Source organism: Aedes albopictus, chromosome 2 (genome assembly GCF_035046485.1).
Source record: "Aedes albopictus strain Foshan chromosome 2, AalbF5, whole genome shotgun sequence".
NCBI classification, from domain to species: domain Eukaryota; kingdom Metazoa; phylum Arthropoda; class Insecta; order Diptera; family Culicidae; genus Aedes; species Aedes albopictus.
Window position 1 is genome coordinate 486,906,595 of NC_085137.1, and position 18,383 is coordinate 486,924,977.

The 18,383-nt window shown below is 37.7% G+C and overlaps 1 protein-coding gene across 12 annotated transcripts in view; it reads left to right on the top strand.

Moving 5' to 3' along the window:
- Positions 1 to 18,383, top strand: part of LOC109623121 (cAMP-dependent protein kinase type I regulatory subunit) — a 269,309-nt gene that overhangs the window by 179,650 nt on the left and 71,276 nt on the right. Inside the window, exons 1-2 of one of the 12 annotated variants that reach the window (XM_062854183.1) lie at positions 1,665 to 1,797; positions 14,435 to 14,665. The exons of 3 other annotated variants lie outside the window; for them this stretch is intronic. In XM_062854183.1, the coding sequence (XP_062710167.1) occupies positions 14,657 to 14,665 (9 nt within the window). In that variant the 5' untranslated portion in view covers positions 1,665 to 1,797; positions 14,435 to 14,656. Of the gene's footprint in view, positions 1 to 1,664; positions 2,131 to 2,434; positions 2,901 to 3,000; positions 3,023 to 14,434; positions 14,666 to 18,383 lie in introns of those variants that run through there. 8 more of the 12 variants (XM_029870635.2, XM_062854178.1, XM_062854181.1 and 5 more) reach the window with 8 other exon arrangements.

The window sequence follows — 18,383 nt, forward strand, 5'->3', positions numbered from 1 at the left end:
GACGGCAGCCGCACCATAGCAGCAGCTAGTCGAGCTGATTTTCATCACCGTTCAATTCTCACTTCCCCAGATGCACTTGTTGAACCAACCTTGAATTCACACCTCACGAAAGCTCTGTAGCACTCCGAAGTTGGATTTTACTGCTGCAGAATGCAGCAAAAGCTGTTCAATTATTAAAAAAAATCACTTTTCCCCATCATCGGTAAAATGTAAACACAAACTTTCATCGTCTAGGGAGGATGCAAACAAAAGTGTGCGTGGATTTTCTGTATACGAAACATCGTATTTTACAATCACAGAGAATGATTTCCGCGTTGCACTGTGTTGGCGTATAATAATCTGGTGGCGGTGGGCAAACATTTTTTTTTTTGTCTATTAACGAAATTTTTAACCCTAGGCTAGCTCATCTCGGGACCCACGTTTTCATTTCCCTTCCGAAGGAAGAACCCACATTTTGTGAGTATGTCGGGAGTGGGATTCGATCCCAGGTCCTCGGCGTGATAGTAAAGTGTTCTAACCACCACACCAGGTCCGCTCCACACAAAAATATTAATTGAAATGTTTTGGTCCTTATTTTCAAGCTATATCTACCTTATTTTGAAAGCTTTCCGTTCAATCACCCTTTGAAAACATTATTTGATTTGCATTGCGAAGAATTAGATCGACCTTTGGAATAAACGCCTACGGTCAAATCATAATTTTAGACCATCCTATGTACCATAGTGTCACGTAGAAAGTGTGCCCGGAAATAAATTCAGGTTTCACCCGAAATAGACGTGGGCAAGACGGATACAGAATACGAGGGACAACTATTCAATTTTATTATTTTAAGGGAATTATAGCTTTTTCACAATATATTTTTTGCAATTTCTCATCGTAATAGGCTGTTTTACCTCACGCAAATCTGACAGGAAAAGGCCTACTTTCCCACATTAAATTAACAGTGCTGTAATGGTTCATTACAGCACTGATTTGCGTTGCGTAATGAACCATTACAGCACTGTTTTCAGTTTTGATCAACTTCTTGATGCTTTCTGGACGCCGTTTTGATTTTTTTTTTCAACTGCACAGTATAACCTGATATGATCATTTTTCTGCTCTCATTTTTGATGTTTTAATCGTTTTACGAATAGCAGCGTACCCTGAATTTTATGAATTGATTATACTTGAGCACCCCTGGGATATAATTCGGCATAGCTAGACGAAAACACAATAGTGCGAATCGAATGAAAATTGTCATTCTATTGTGGAGGTCATACAATTTGCAATGCCACAACATCAAAACTAGTTTTCTATTTGGTATCAGACCGGTCTTGTTGGGTGATAGAGCCAAAAAGAAGAAGGAGCGAAATCGCCTAATTGGCTCGTGGAATGTGAGTGAGTTTTATACAATGGTGCACAAAGATACATATGGCTGTGAAAAGTAGTTCGCCTTTTTGACCTGTGGGTATTTTACGTAACATAAAGCCCAACGGTAAATTTTAGCTGTCAGTGTTAATGATTACTTCATTTTTGAACTAAGTAGCCGTCGATCTTAAACTTCAAAAATCTTGTCGTTGGAACCTAGGTTGGAACAAAATCTGTCAGTGAGTACCTGCCAAAGATTAGTGCCGAGCCCTACTTGTTCAAACCGCACAGCATACAACCATAAACGTCGCCGTCGTCGTCGACCGTCGTAGCAGTAGTGTCGCGTTTCTTCTCCACCTAGCTGACTTGTATCGCTCTGAGACATTTTTCAGTGTCTTTCGCAGTCCGGCGCTACACTTTTCAGTCATTTGGCGCGATTCTTAGCGAGCGGTAATACCTACCTAGTGTGTTTTGTAACCGTCCCGGAGTGCACTCTCGCTCTCGGTCTCGGATGGTGTTTGGTTGGATAAAAAGTAAATCGTCACCCATGCGAAAGTGATTCAAATTTTCCGTGGCACCAACTGTTTGGAGTGTGCTATTTATCTGTATCGAGAAAAAATTGAAGAATCAACTTCGAACGCAATTGCGAGGGAGAACAAATTAGTAAATATTTATCTCTTCCTACCGCCTGGCTGGGGCAGAACTACCTACCACCCACTAATTTAAAAGTACCCCGGGGCTGCTGCCGACCGACCGACCGACCGACGTCGTTAATTTCGAATGGTAAATTGGCGGTGAAATTGGAACGAGCGGGTTTGGGCGGAGAATTATCCGTTTCGTCAAATTTACGCAGGTCCGGTGAAATACGGCGCGAAAAAGTTTTTGGAAGTGTATTACCCGCGGTCGTTGATGGAAGTTTTGCACCGTGATCTTCAAAATAGAAACATCGAGCGCGCGGGTAGCGTAGTGGTCAGTTAGAGCGTTTGGTGTGTGTTGGCATATGCTAGAAAAAGAAAGGAGCTACTTACGCTTCTTCTGTGGTATGTGGAGGAGAGCTACAATAATTGAATTAGTTTGTCAGTGCAGGTTGTTCCGTTGGCGTGCGAACAGCGTCGGTGGGTGAAATATTTCGAGAGCCCTTAAGATTTCCAGATTTCTTTGGATTATACACACTGTGAGAAGAGTGATTTTGTCGTCGTTTGGCGATCAACCGGTACGAGCAAAAGTCATCGTCCACTCCCGAGGGGTTTACCGTGAGTGAACCCTAAAAATAGATCCTCCACTTGAAAATTAAAATAAAGTCTTTATAGAAGTGTGGAACCAAGAAGAGCACCGTTGGCCCCGACGGTGGTCGGTCATTGGACAACGACAAATTCAAGTGCACTGTGAAAGTGACGGGAGTGAGCCAGAGACGGAATATATAAAGTTTGTTGTGAAGTGATTTTCATTTTTGCCAGAAGAAGGAGCACCATAACAATAAGTGGAACACAGCAGTGGTAGGACCGACCGGACGGAGGAACGTGCCTGCTAGAGCTGTAGTGTTGGGATACCGTGTCGGTGCAATGTTATCACCCCATTAAGCATAAATACTTCAGTCATACGGATGTTTGTTATATAGATGGTTGTCGTAAAAGTCAAACCTAGTAATGGTAATCTCGTCCCCGAGATATAAAAAGTATGGGTAATTGAGAGCAGTAAAATGAAAATGTGATAAGTGTCAGATTATTCACATTTGTTAGAAAAAAAACCTTAAAAAGCAATGAGAAATTCTTGAAGAACAATTGGAAAAAAATCTGTTGGAACTTTTCAAAACATTATGTGATTTCCCTCAAAGTATACTATATTACTGTTACTAAAAGATCACATCAAATCTGGAAGACTGTTCGGTACCCAGAAAAAAATTATGTACTACTGGCAAGATTCTTGTTCGGAATTTCTTACAGAGCTTCTCAAAAAAAAAAAAATCTTGCAATATAGGGTAAAAGCTCCCTTAGTGGAGGTAGTACCAATAGTGGTGGTAGTGGCAATTTAGCACTATTTTGGACCAAAAAGCATGCAAATGGCATTTTTAATAGATGCATCATACCTAATTACTATTATTAATTCAGTTTTGTGTTCAGGATTTGGCGAAAACCCTATTTTAAATAATTATTTTTTTTAACTTTTTTGCTCCTTTGCACCTATAGTGGTGTTAGTGTTCCTATAGTGGTGGATCCCATAAGAATTCAATGGGATGCGCCACTATAGGAACCAATGTTAAATTTTACCTCCATAATAGGAACCATGTACCTATAGTTGGTGCAAGTGATTTATTAGCAAAAACTGAAATATACAATGTTTTTTTATTTTTTCTTAGCAAATTTAAGTGAAAAACTATCGATTAACGTTTTCAGACTTTTTATTTTGTGGTATTATCAATTTTATTCAATTATTTTAGTACAAGGAGCTACTAATAGTACCACTATTGGTACATTTACCCTATTTATTTGACACTCCCATCGAATTCCTGATTAGATCCTTTGTAGATTTTGTGGAAAAATCTATGACGAATTGTTTGTTAAATTTTGCTTCAAACACTGTGTTCATCATCGCTAGCAAAAAATTCGTTTGATCGTTGGTAATGATGCTTGTTGGATTCCTAGAGAGTTTTTTATTGTGAAATTTCCATTTTCATCTGTTAATGAGTGCCTTATAAAATGGTGAGTGAAATTTTAAGGTCCTTGAAGTATTGCGCAAATCCTAGAGTGTTTCTTATTTGATTGTTTCTCAAATATCTAGCTTGTTATCAATCGTGGTATTTCATGTGAATTTATAACTAGATCTTAAGAGATTTCCACTTGACAAATTTATGTCCAAAATGGGTGACAAAATCTTAATGATATACTTGAAATCTTCGACAGATGTCTCCTGGAGTCTTGGACCTAGAACTTCTTAAATTTTGGATTTCTGGAGTCTTTCTCAAAGAGTCTGTCTAGAGTACAGTCGAGCGTTACGACAAATTATCCTGAAGTCTTCTCGCATGTTATAATAACTTTGAGCTTCAAATTATGAACGAAATGATAATTGACCTTAGCAAATGTGTAGGGGGATTAGGGGCATAATGGACACCCGGGGCGAAATGGACACCCCTGTTTTTGCCGAAACCATTTACTTTTATGTTAAACTTTTAATGCATAAGTGTAAAGGAACAAGTCATGGTCCTATTTTTCAAAAGTACCATTTATATTGCTCCAAAATAACCAAAATATCATTGAAATTGAAATATGTTTTTCATATGGTGAAATTCTTATAATTTCAAAGCAGCAGCAGATAAGGTATTATGAGTGTTAGAGTGTGTCCACCATAAAACTAGTGATTTGTTACCTTATCTACATGTATACGGAGATTTAGCAATGGATGAAGTATTTTATTTTTGATCAAAATTTACTAAAAATAGCAATTTTAATGTTGTAGTCGATTCGGGGCGAAATGAACACCTGCTATTACGAATGGATGTACGCGCATTGCATACTGTTAGGCGTTTTAGAGAGTTTGAAAAAAATCAATCCGATTATTTTTGCCTAAAATTTATTTAATTAACTATGATGTTATGTTAACTCGTCTAAGATGGAGTATTATATCTGTGGCATTGATCTCCGTAGGCATATTACTTAACTGATCGATGTCATCAAAGAATTAGCATAAAATATGTAGGGGTGTCAATTATGCCCCGATGGGTGTCCATTTGGCCCCGTACCTTTCCTGCCAGCCCTAAAAAACACACGATTTCAAATTCGATATTTCTTCACAATAAAGACATTTTACCTACTGTAAATGATTGAAAGACGTAGGAAACAAGCTAAAGTTTTAAACCAACTGATAACATGTTAAGTTTTTCATCGTTATATAGGCCTAACATACTCATTTTCTTAGAGTGTCCATTATGCCCCTAATCCCCCTACACGATTACGTTGTTCCAATCAAAAGTATTCATTGTTTGACAATCAAAAGTATTCAGTGCAGTGTGTTATACATGAGCTACTGGGAGTGGTGACGATAGTAATGGATAGCATACTCAACAAAACAGCTAGAACAGTCCGTAGAGGAATTCCTGAACCAGGAATACTCTGAACCAGGGGTTTTCAGATCACACACCGCGGAGCATTTGTTGCACTGCGAAATCATGACAAGTGCAACGTGGCACTTGCACTTGATAAAATCTGCTTTCATTTTAAAATTTATTTCCTGCTGAATGAATCTCAATCGAACGATTGAGAACAAGCGAGATCCAAGGCAAAAACATTCGAATCAGATTTAGAAACGTTCTCCTTGATTCCAGTAACGAAGCATCCTACAAGGAATCTACAAATGTTAATGTATCTTCTTTGCTAGCTTGGCTAAAAAATCTCAGAAGCAATACAACTAGAATTTCAGCAGTTTTGTCTAGGACTTTGGAAGGGATCTGCCATACATACATACATACATTTATTTGTTCAACATCATTAAGACAAGACATAATCAACAATAGTACGCCACAATACTCGGTTTGTGGCTGCCGCTCTCCATCCTCGGTCGCGCCCAATGCTCGCCAAGTCACGCTCCACCTGGTCCGCCCATCGTGCTCTCTGCGCTCCACGCCTTCTTGTGCCAACCGGATCCGTTGCAAACACCAGCTTTGCAGGGTTGTTGTCCGGCATTCTTGCAACATGCCCTGCCCAACGTATCCTTCCGGCTTTGGCCACCTTCTGGATGCTGGGTTCGCCGTAAAGTGCAGCGAGCTCGTGGTTCATTCTTCTCCGCCACACACCGTTCTCCTGCACACCGCCGAAGATCGTTCTTAGCACGCGTCGCTCGAAAACTCCGAGTGCTTGCAGGTCCTCCTCGAGCATGGTCCATGTCTCGTACCCGTAGAGGATCACCGGTCTTATCAGCGTTTTGTACATGGTGCATTTGGTGCGTGGGTGAATCTTTTTCGACCGCAGTTTCTTCTGGAGCCCGTAGTAGGCCCGACTGCCGCTGATGATGCGCCTCCGAATTTCTCGGCTCACGTTGTTGTCAGCCGTCAGTAAGGATCCGAGGTAGATGAATTCCTCCACCACCTCGAAAGTATCCCCGTCTATCGTAACATTACTACCCAGACGGATCCGGTCGTGTTCGGTTCCGCCTACCAGCATGTACTTTGTTTTTGAGGCATTCACCGCCAGTCCGACCTTTGCTGCTTCGCGTTTCAGGCGGGTGTACAGTTCTGCCACCGTTCCAAATGTTCTAGCGATAATGTCCATGTCGTCCGCAAAGCACACAAATTGACCGGATTTTGTGAAAATCGTTCCCCGGCTGTTGAGCCCGGCTCGTCGCATCACACCTTCCAGCGCGATGTTGAAGAGTAGACATGAGAGTCCGTCACCTTGTCGCAGTCCCCGGCGAGATACGAATGAACTGGATAGTTCACCCGAAACCCTTACGCAGTTTTGCACACCGTCCATCGTTGCTTTAATCAGTCTAGTCAGCTTCCCAGGAAAGCCGTTTTCGTCCATGATTCTCCATAGCTCTGCGCGGTCGATACTATCGTATGCCGCTTTGAAGTCGATGAACAGGTGGTGCGTTGGGACCTGGTATTCACGGCATTTCTGGAGGATTTGCCGTACGGTAAAGATCTGGTCCGTTGTCGACCGGCCGTCGATGAAGCCGGCTTGATAACTTCCCACGAACTCATTTGTTTTAGATGACAGACGACGGAAGATGATCTGGGATAGCACTTTGTAGGCAGCATTCAAAATAGTGATCGCCCTGAAGTTCTCACATTCCAAATGGTCGCCTTTCTTGTGAATGGGGCAGATTACCCCTTCCTTCCACTCCTCCGGTAGCTGTTCGGTTTCCCAGATCCTGATCTGCCAGGGATCTGCCAATGATCTCGATTTCAGTTTGCCAGAAATTCTATTGAAAATGTGTTTATGATTTTCAAAGGAACCTTCTTCCGATTTTCTAATGAGTTGGCTAGAGACATTGGGAAAAATGACCAAAAATCTTATCAGAAATATACAATATTTCTAAAATTGATGCTTTCAAGGATCTTATTGCCATGGATCTCTCCAAAAAATGAGCAATGGCAATTGGAAAACATACTAGACATCACCAAAGGCTCAACGAAGGATTTTGTAGAGATTCTTGGCAGGACTCCGGCAAAAAATAACATTTGGGGGAAGTTCAAGTACAAATCTGCTCAGGGTTTAACTCAGCATTCCAAAATATCTAGTACAAAAGTTTCTAGAAATATCCTCAGAAAATATTCACAATTGAACAACTATGATCTGAAAAGTGACGAAAAAAGCGACTGAGTGACATGATTATATCAGCGTGGAAAAAATAAACAATGACGAGTATATGCTGCTAGAAATTGGTTTGAAAAATTTGACAGCTTTTTTGACAAATTTAAAATTCGTTTCTTTGACAATCATGAGCAGGTGTACCGCAACGTAACTTATTCCCAAAAAGCGCACCGTGATCCTAAAGGCCTGAAAACCCCTGCTCTGGAGAAATCACTAATGAAATTCTTGGAGAAATCTCTGGAAAAAATAGATATTTAAAAATCACTTGAGGACATAGTACATAGAGAAAATCACCGACTTCGGTAATATTCTACCGAAATTTTAGCCACAAATAATTATTCGGTAACTACTTTCACCAAAACCAATGTAGAAAAAAAGGTAGTAAACTTCATCGAATTTCAAAATAATGCTGTTTGAGTTGTTAAATAGTTTGATGTAGTTTGCTTGTCTTATTTTTTGTAGTTTGTTGTCTTATTTTTTGTAAACAATATTTACTGAATGCTCAGCGATTGAGATTTTGATTAAATATTACTGAAGTCGGTGATTCTTTTTAAGTTTGTAGATAATCTCTTGACGAATACCTTAAATACCGATGGAATTTATGTATAATTATGAGGCATTTCTATAAAAAACCTTGTGGTATACCTTGAGAAATACCTGCACAAAAATCTCTCGCAGAATTCTTGAAGAAATCCTTGTGTAAATCTTTTGGATAATCCTACAGGAATTCCTGGAAAATCCCTGGCAAAATTTCTAGAAATCGCAAAGGAGAATACCTGGGAAAATCCATCGAGGAATTTCAAGATAAATCTCAGAAGGAAAGTTTTGAAAAATCACTGAAGAAATCATTCGAGTAATCCCTAGAAACGACATCCATGAAGAAATCCCTAGAGGATTTCCTGGAAAAAATCCTGGTGAAATATGTGGACTAATCACTAGAGAATTCCTGGAGCATTTCTGGAGGAATCGTAGCAGGCATTCCTGAAGGAATTCTATAAGGAATCAGGAGCCACAGGTGGAGTTCCAGAAGTAAAATCTGTTGAAGTGGAAGAATCTTTGGATAATCCCTGGAAAATTACAGGACAAATCAGGCCAAACATGTCTAAAGGTCCAATCTGCAGAAGAGAGGCTCTCTTTGGTTCCCCTCTCTTTCGTTAATATCTCAGCTGTTTATTTGTATCATCATTGTCTCCTTGCATTGAACGATGGTCAAAACAATCGTCTTTTGATCTGTACTGCAAAAATAGTTGAAAAGTGTACCATTACTTTGCAATAATTGAAAGAGAAAGTGAACAAAGAGAGCCTCTCAAATGCAGATAGAACCTATTGAAATGTTCGGCCTGAAATGTCAGAAATATGACAAATTGTTTTTTTTTTGTAAATGTATGAAGTTTAAAAATCTTTCAAAGTATCTTGCATGAATTACTTTTGAAATTCCTCCATTAAAAAACATCACAAGTGGAAGTAAAGCGTGGGTCCCGAGATGAACTAGCCTAAGGTTAAAAATCTCGTTAATACAGACAAAAAAAACATCCATTATTTTGAGCACAAATTCCTCTAGGGATTCTTTCAAACATTCGTTCAGAGATTCCTTCAGAAATTTCTTTAGGCATCTATTCAGAAATTTCTCCAGAGATTCTCTCAATAAAACTTCCAGCGATAGCTCGGAAACTATTCCACAGTTTTTCAGAAAATATTTCAAAAGTTTCCTCAAAAAATTGTACTGAGGTTTCTTTGGAAATTTTCCCAAGCATTTCCAGGGATTCTTCTAGAAAATATTTCAAAGATTTACCTTATTTTTTCGGGACTTATTTTATTTTCGGAAAAATCCTTCGGAAGTTCCTTTGAGCATTCTCTCAAACGATCTTTCATGAATTTATTCTGAAACTTTCTCCGGGGTTTGCTTTAGAAAATGTTCCAGACATTTTTTTTAAATCTGAATTTCTGTCGATTTTCTGGGACTTCTTTAAAAATTCCTTCAGGGACTCTTTTTAAAAAAATGTGAGATCCATCCGTGAATTTTCTGCAGAGATTCCTATAGAAACTGCCCTAGGGGTTCCTTCATTCTAAATTCGACAAATATTTTTTCACAAATATCTCTCGATTTTCCAGATTTTCTTAAAAATTTCTCCAACTTCCACAGATTGTTCGATAATAATTCTTTCCTGGACCATTGCTAAAATCAATCCTAGGATTAATTCAAAAAAAAATCCTTCACGAATTCCGGAAAAAAACCTCCCAGGTATTCCTAAAGAAATTCTTTTAGAGACTCCTTTGGAAACTCCTCGTAAATTTACCTTGAAAAATCATCCAGGAAATCTTTAAGAAATTCAGTCAGAAATTCTATCACAAAATCTTTTAGGGATTCCTTTAGACTTTAAAATGTCATCCAGAAATTTCTCCAAGAACTTCTTAAGTGAGTCTTGCACGCATAAGATTCAAATATGTTTCATGTATTCCTCTAGAAAATATTTCAAGAATTCTTTTTTTTTTATTCGTGAATTTTAACTTAAGGCTAATTCGTCATAAACCTTTCAATAATTCCTTTAAAAAATCTTGCATTGATTGTTCCAGATATTCATCTACCAGATTCTACCAGAAATTATTCAAAGCATTTATCTAGAAAATTTTCATGTACTTTCTCAAAAAAAAAACTCCATGGATTTTTTTTTTGTAGAAAAAGTTTCACGGATACTGCAGATTCTTTCATAGATTCGTATAAGGATTATCACGGAAAAGTTTGAAGGCATTTATGCAGAGATTTCTGTAGAAATTGACACAGAGATTTCATTAAAAATTCCACCGAGTATTTCTTAAAATCCTGGAGGAACTTGTAAGTAAATACAGAAATTTTGTTAGAGGTTCCCCCAGGCTTTCTTCCAAGCGTAACTCTAGGAATTTCTCTTCGGATTCCAGCAGGAATTCATTAAAAAAATAAGATATTTGTTTGGGGATTTTTCTAGGACTTTTTTCCAGAAATACAGTTTCTTACCGGTTTTGGCAACACCCGTTTTTGTCTACTCCCGATTTTGGCAACACCCGTTTTTGGCAACATTTTCATCCCGATTTTGACAACACCCGTTTTTGGCAACAATTTCTTACCGATTTTGGCAACACCCGATTTTGGCAACAATTTCTTACCGATTTTGGCAACAAAAAATTTTGACCAAACATTTTTACCGAAAAATCGTTTGTATTTGTAAATGTATTTATATTTTAGCCTAACTTTTCTTAAAAAAATCAAAATTCATTAAATTTTCAAAAATCGGCAATTTTACAAATAATGACGTAATTTATGAACGTCACCTACAGGGATCGTTTTATAGCTTGTAAATAGTCTATATTTATAATATAAGCCAAATTGACGCATAAAAATTGAAAATAATCCAAAAAAATTTTTTACCGATTTTGGCAACACCCCAATTTGGCAACATAAAATTCACCTCGTGTTGCCAAAATCGGTAAGAAACTGTATATCAAGAGATGTTGCTAGGTATTCCACCAGGGGTTTCCAGGTGTTTCTTCACGTATTCCTCCTGGAGTTTCTTCAGAAAATTGAAATTTGAATTGAATTTTGAAATATTTCTTGGAACCTTGACTAACGAGCTCTGGTTTTACCATGACAGCACTGCAGATAATGTATCACACATCCTGTCAGTAATCTGTCGAAACATTACAATGACGTTTTTTTTATGGAATTAGCTACAAATTTTGGAATTCAATTAGCTGAGTACTCGCCAAGATACTATAAGCATCTAGCAAAAGTATATTACTATCCTCGGTGAGGAAGTCATAAGAAATGTTGATAATAGTTTGTTGGAAAGCTTTAAGGAAAAATCTGACGAATGGACTGCCAAAAATGTTGTCATTGCTAAAGGATCTGTAGAAAAAATATCGTCAGAGAATGAAGATTTGCTCCAGCACGTCACAATTTCATTTTTGAGCTATACCTTCATTTATAGGGAAAATAATACGATTTTGGGCTTTTTAGACTGCAAGCCATTAAGCATGCATTTTTTTTAAGCAATCAAAAGGTAAATTGATTGATTGATTTGTCTTTATTAAAGAGACTTTCAGCCCTTGGCTGGTTCGTCTCTCCAAAAGGTAAATTGATCAATTAACATCTAAATTAACGACTCATGCACACTCCCTGGTCAAGTTCGCAGGGGTTGACGGTATTAAAGTGAAGGAGTTTCATTTTGATTATTGTAATGTAGTGTTCTTTAGTGAAACATATCACCTTTTTAACACTTTAATGCGCCTCCAACGGTTCATCACGAACCGGCTGCTGCAGATGGAGTGTGGCTGATCATATGCATCAGACATGCTCGATAAACACGGAGGAACCGCCGGGGTTCATTAAAGTCTATTCCCAACGAATAGTTCCAAGTCGGTTGGATTTTAGAAGGTTTTGATAACCGTTACAAATCCTAATGAAAGCATTATAGGATTTGTGACAGGTTTTGGAACCTTTTACAGCCAGCTGACTTCAAAATGTTGTTTGGGCTCTATTTCCCACGTTTCTCGGTTGATTTTGATTAGTAATTTATTGATGTCATATTCGTTTTTTCGAATTTTTACAATGTTAGTTGGTCATATTTTCTTTAAAGCAATTAAAATCGACCGAAGAACTAACCGTGGGAAGGAGATCAGCAGCACTTAATTGTGCTGATAGATTCGAAGCTAACGTGCGAACACTTAAACGCATTGTTGACGTCAATGCGTTCGATGTGACATTTTGGACAAAAACTGACTGCTTTTATTAACTGAACAACGTTACTTGTATATGACTAGGTTGACATTTCTACGCTACAATTGAGAAAATGACATGGTTTATCTAGGTAGGACCGTTAGGACAATTGAATTTGAATATTTTTCATAGTATTTGTAGTGGGATGAATACATAATAGACAAGCAATATTTATTATTTTAAAATTTTATTGCAATCAACTAATCAACTTGGCGTATTTTTGTTTATCTCTTAGATGGTATTATGACACCAACAGAAAAATATCAGAAGTTCAGTTACATGTTTCTGTGGGTTTTGGACCGATGATTATTTAAGGACACAAGAGATGAACACAGAGAAGTAGAAAACGATTAGCAAAATCAAGAAAACAATTTGACCCAGGATTGACTTTATTTTGACATACGGGGTTCGATTGATTCGATGAAAAAAAAAAACAAACATACGGAAACTGACTTAACGAGGATAAATACATAACGAACGGAATCAAACCACAAAATCAAACAAGAAGACAAACACAAATTGTGTGACGTACACTACATAGGCAAATCCTGACTGACTGACCAATTGAAAGCTTTCCAATCTTCTACCGTAACTTTCTGAGGCAGCTTGCAACAGTGTCTTAATGGATATCATTTTCCGCGTACGGCTGGCAAACTGCTTCTGAAAGATTACGTACTCTTTTCTATCTTCGGGTCTAGTGTAGAGGTTTCAACTCTATTCAGAGTGCAGCTAGAAACCTAGCAAAAAAAAAATTAACGACTCATGCACACTATTTCGTTTTAGCTTATCAAATTTGTTAGATTTAAGCATTTTATGTTAGTAACTAAATTTGCATGCAACTTTCGGAGGGTGACTTGTATGGGAAATATCGTACCTTACATAAATCGTTTAAAACTATAAAATTAGATTTTGTAAAACGAAATATTTTGCATGAGTCGTTAATGTACATGTTAGTTGACCAAATTTCATTTTGAATGCATAAAAAATATTCCCATGCTCACTAGCTTGAAATCAAAAAAGCCTAAAATCGCATATTTTGCCCTATAAATTGAGGAATAGCTCAAAATTGTGACGTACAGAAGCAAATCTGAGCCCAGATTTGGAATCAGGGGCCCAAAATCTGACAGAGACACATATGTTTGTTCTTGAGACAAAAAAAAATGTTGCGTAGTGCTATCAAGGAGTATTCCTGGGAAAACCTGTCAAAGGTATCTTGCAGAATTCCTGTCTTTACGGCAATATTAGGCAATAATTCTTCTTAAGAGATGTTTTTTTTGTCAGAGCTAACGAAGGGTTATGACCGAAATATTAATGGTAAAACAAGGTAACTGGTTTTGCGAAATCGCAAGAAATTTGTTCATATCTGAACGTACATCACAATAAACACAAGTTTGTCAATTGAAAATCCGAAAACACATATTAATTCAACTTTTAAGACCAACAAAGAGTTTGTTTTATATGTACCAGGATAAGTTTTTCCAGTCATTTTCATCCGCACTTTCCAAAACGAGTTACCTATACTATAGTTCTAGCATTAAGGGGGCGATATGTTTCTTTGCAAAAAGTTCTTAGGCACTTTTCACATACCCAAATGCCGTTTGACCGAATGTCATCTAGCCCAAAGGGTAATTTTGCGGAAACTCTGGGTAACATTCTAGCTGCCAATTCATATTATTATCAGAAATATTTACTTCTTAATAAGAGGCTATTCTTTCTAGTTTTACCATGATGGGATCAGTTAGCGTTAAAACTGCGAACATTTTTGTCAGAGATTTTTTCTTCTTTGAATCATAGGCTGTTCTTTCTAGTTATATTGATGTAGAGCAAGTGACATGGTCACCTAAATTCATCATTATTTTTTCGGCCAGACGGTGTTCGGCCAAATGATTCTTTCGGCCAATTAGCGTTCGGTGAAATAGCATTCAGCCAAATGACCCGGAATCTGCTATATTTGCATTCCCTAACTAAAATCACCAATTCAACAAACATCCGTAGGTCTCAAATATTTATGCCAACTGTCTGCTTCCCCTAGTGTCAGTAAAAGTGTAAAATTCACGCCGAAGGAAAAGTAAAATCCGAAACAAGATCATAACCATCTGCTGATTTCGTGTCACAACTAGTGCGAGGGACGAACAAACTTTTCAGTGACAAGCCGTTACTAACAGCCAGCGCAGCTGTTTCGGCCCGTTTCAAAAGGGTCTCCTTTCTCCGTCGCCGTCTACAGAAGTCAAAAGGGAACGCAACAACCCGAAAAATGAGCCAGGTTAGTAATGTCGTTCTTGTCTGGTCGCATTCACGCCAACACTAATGTGTACCTTGGATCCGCTCACGACGATGATGATGGAGATGGTGCTAATAATGATGATGACGACGGCCAGCGACGACGACGGTCGTGATGGTGATCTATTTGTTTGTAAATGAGAGTAAATTACTGTGTCTGATTGAGAGTCGGCACTTGACTGCGTGAATGGACCGTCGCCGGCAAACGTTGATTGATTATGATAGAAGGTACGGTACCTAGTAGTTTTCACCGACCGAGGTTTGATTGTGACGACGTGAATAATAGGCAGTTATGAGTGGATGACAGTACTGGACACAGTGGACGAGGTGATCACGCAACCCCCTCGAGTGGAATGTGTCACCAACATAGTTGCAGTTCACCCGGTCTCTCTAGTGCCGGTCTCTAGTGGAATCACATGGTTGTTTATGGTTTTGTTTATAATCAGAGGAAATTCAATGCGGTTCGGGGAGGGGTGGAATTGGTCGAGCTTTTTATAATTTTTAAGAGGAATTTGACAATGATTTCCACAGGTGAAGAGACCATTCTTGATTTTACGTACAGGGGATGGCCAAAATATTTGGGATAGGCAACTTTTTTTCTCTCACAAAAAATTCGGATTCGGATTCGGAGACCAGTGAACCGAATCGAATAAAATTTTGAACGTTTATCCACAATATATTAATGTTTGAAAATCATTTAAAATATGGGTACTTTTTAAACGTTGAAAAAAGTTATGATGAATTGACACTTTTTGGATGTTTTTCGAAAAAAAGCATTTTTTTACATTAATGTCATAGCATTTTGTTTTTGATATCCAAAGATTTTCTACTTCTGTTCATAAGATATCTATAAAAAGATATATAAGAGCCTATTTGGATTAAAGGAAGAACACATTTAGTAATTTTTGTGCAGTATAGTAAATTTTACTCATTTTCCTCTAAATGGGTGAAAATGTCAAACCATCATAACTTTTTTCAATGTTTAAAAAGTATCTATGTTCTGATGAATTTTCAAGCATTATTATATTGTTGATAATCGCTCAAAATATCATTCAATTCGGTTCACTGGTCTCCGAGATATGACAGTTCAAAAATTGATAGTCTTAAAAATAGTGTTTTACCAGATCAGTTATAACTTCGCGAAAGATTAACCAATCGAGCTCAAAATTGTACCACTGATGTACATATAATAGGTTAACAAACAGTCTAAATTTGAGAATATTCAATGCACTCTATGAAAAGTTACACCATGTGTAACTTTTTTGTGAGAGAAAAAATGTTGCCTATCCCAAACATTTTGGCCACCCCCTGTATGCTAAGCAAGCCAAGTAGAAATTATAGTTGCAAACCATAATTACAGCATCTCAGACTTGGCCATTTTGTATGAAAATCGGCCTTTTTCCAATCAATTATGCACCACAGTGTATTTCTGTAGTTTTGGTTCTCTACAGCATAGAAAGTCATCCAAACTGTTCTTGAGGTCAGATCCTAAAATCTACACGTGTAACGGTAACTTCTTTCATTATACAAAGTTACGATTTGTAATCTGTCATGTCAAGTAAATCTTCTGAAAGAGTGTATCAGAACAGTTGAGATATTCTAGAATCTAGATCATCCAAACTGTTCTTGAGTTCAGATCCTGGAGTCTACGGCTTCTTTCATTATGCAAAACTACGATTTGTATTCCATCATGTCCAGTAACTGCGCTGCCATAGTACCACTTCAAAGTGAGAGTGGGAGTGGATTTGCTGCTATTGATATTCTTCTTTGCGGTTTCGCACACGCGCAATCCCACTCTCACGCGTAACTATAACGGTACCCTAAGTTTTCTAGAAGTTCAATAAACAGTTTTAGATCAGTCAGGATATCGTAGGTCATCCAAACTGTTCTTGAGTTTACATCCTAAAGTCTACGCGTGTAACTTCTTTCGTTATACAAAGCTACGATTTGTAATCTATCATGTCCAGTAAGTCTTCTGAAAGTTCAAAAGACAGTATCAGATAAGTCGGGATATCCTAGGTCATCCAAATTGTTCTTGTGTTTAGATCCTAAGGTCTACGGGTGTAACGGTAATTTCTTTCATTATACAAAGCTACGATTTGTAACCTATTATGTCCAGGAAATCCTCTGAATGTTCAATGGACATCATAAGATCGACTGGGGTCATCCAAACTATTATGATGTTAACCGTTATGTGGCCGGCAAACTTTTTGCCTTTTTCTACACCGTGTATTTTAAATGGGTGCTGGGTACCCGGGTTCCCTGCCGGCACATAAGGGTTAAAAATCTAGTATCAACAGCAATTTAAGTTTCTGTTTTGGCTATATAGAGATATGTTTTATAATCTATTATACTTACCAGAGCTCACATAATACTATAAGAAACCATGCCCTAGCTTCGAAATATGAATTACTGAGTATCAGCAACTATTTTTGAACTTGCTGAACCATCCAGCAATTTTGACAGTTGATCAGCAACGTTGTGCTGAAATTCAGCAATTTCTTTCGCAGATTTTTTTTTTAATTGGAAACCTTTCAAAATTTTTGGTGTGTACACACTTTTCAGTAATATGGACAACATGCAATATGGAGTCTACAGCCGTAATATATTTTTTCCTGTTTTGAGTTACACAACATTACCAACCGTAATGATTGTGTCTATTTCATTTATTTAGCGTTAATAACAATTATATTAAAACTGAATCAACAAATCTTCACCACAACACTCGATTCGTGGCTACAGTCCTTATCCTCGGCCGCGTCCCACATTTGCCTTCAGATTTGTTCTCGATATATGGCTTCGTCATATCTTCACCTTACCTGGAAATTCTTGGTTGTAGGGAAGTTTAGTTAACCTGAAATATCTCAAAGGTATTTTGGAATGGCTCTGAGTTTTACAGAAGTTCATGAATCTGGACGGGTTACACTAGGTAATGTAACTGTTTATAGCACAAACGTTTCGAAGGTACAAAACAATGCATACTAGTCTTTGAAGAATATTAGTAAATATGGTTCATTATGTATCATTATTTAGTGTAACAGGCTAGCATTGCAAGTGCAGATATAAAGCCGTATACTTCATGAAAGATAGGATGACCTAAATTATCACATTTTTTTTATGAAGTGGCCCCTGAGAGTTAAGAGGTTCATGGATCCTATTTGGTTATGTAACGCAAATATCTATCTAAAATGAAATCACTCATGTTACAGTACTTATTTTTATAAAACTAAGCTCCATAACAGTACTTTGGTAAATACAGTGTAGAGCTGAAGCTATGGTCTCCGAAGTAGTTTAGTTTATCTGGAATATTTCAAAACTATCTTGGAATGACTCATGAAATGCCAGGGTGATTACAGTGTAATGGTACAGTTCACTGTGAGAATAGCTAATGTTACTGTCAAGAGTTAAACTTCAGGACAGTTTGGACGACCCGTAATGTCCCAACGGTTTATAATAATATATAGTAGACTTCAGGTTGGTCCAGTAACTGCGATTGATTATGCAACATTACTCGGTATATCAGATATGGATACTGTAGACCTGAAGTTCTGAACTCCAATATAGTTTTTCTTACCTGGAATATACCTATAGTATCTCTAAGAGGCATTTGAGATTTCACGAGCTTCACAGAACCTAGCAGATTATGCAATGCTATTATTTATGATGAAAATCATAAAGTTATTCTTTTAGGCTTGAAGGAC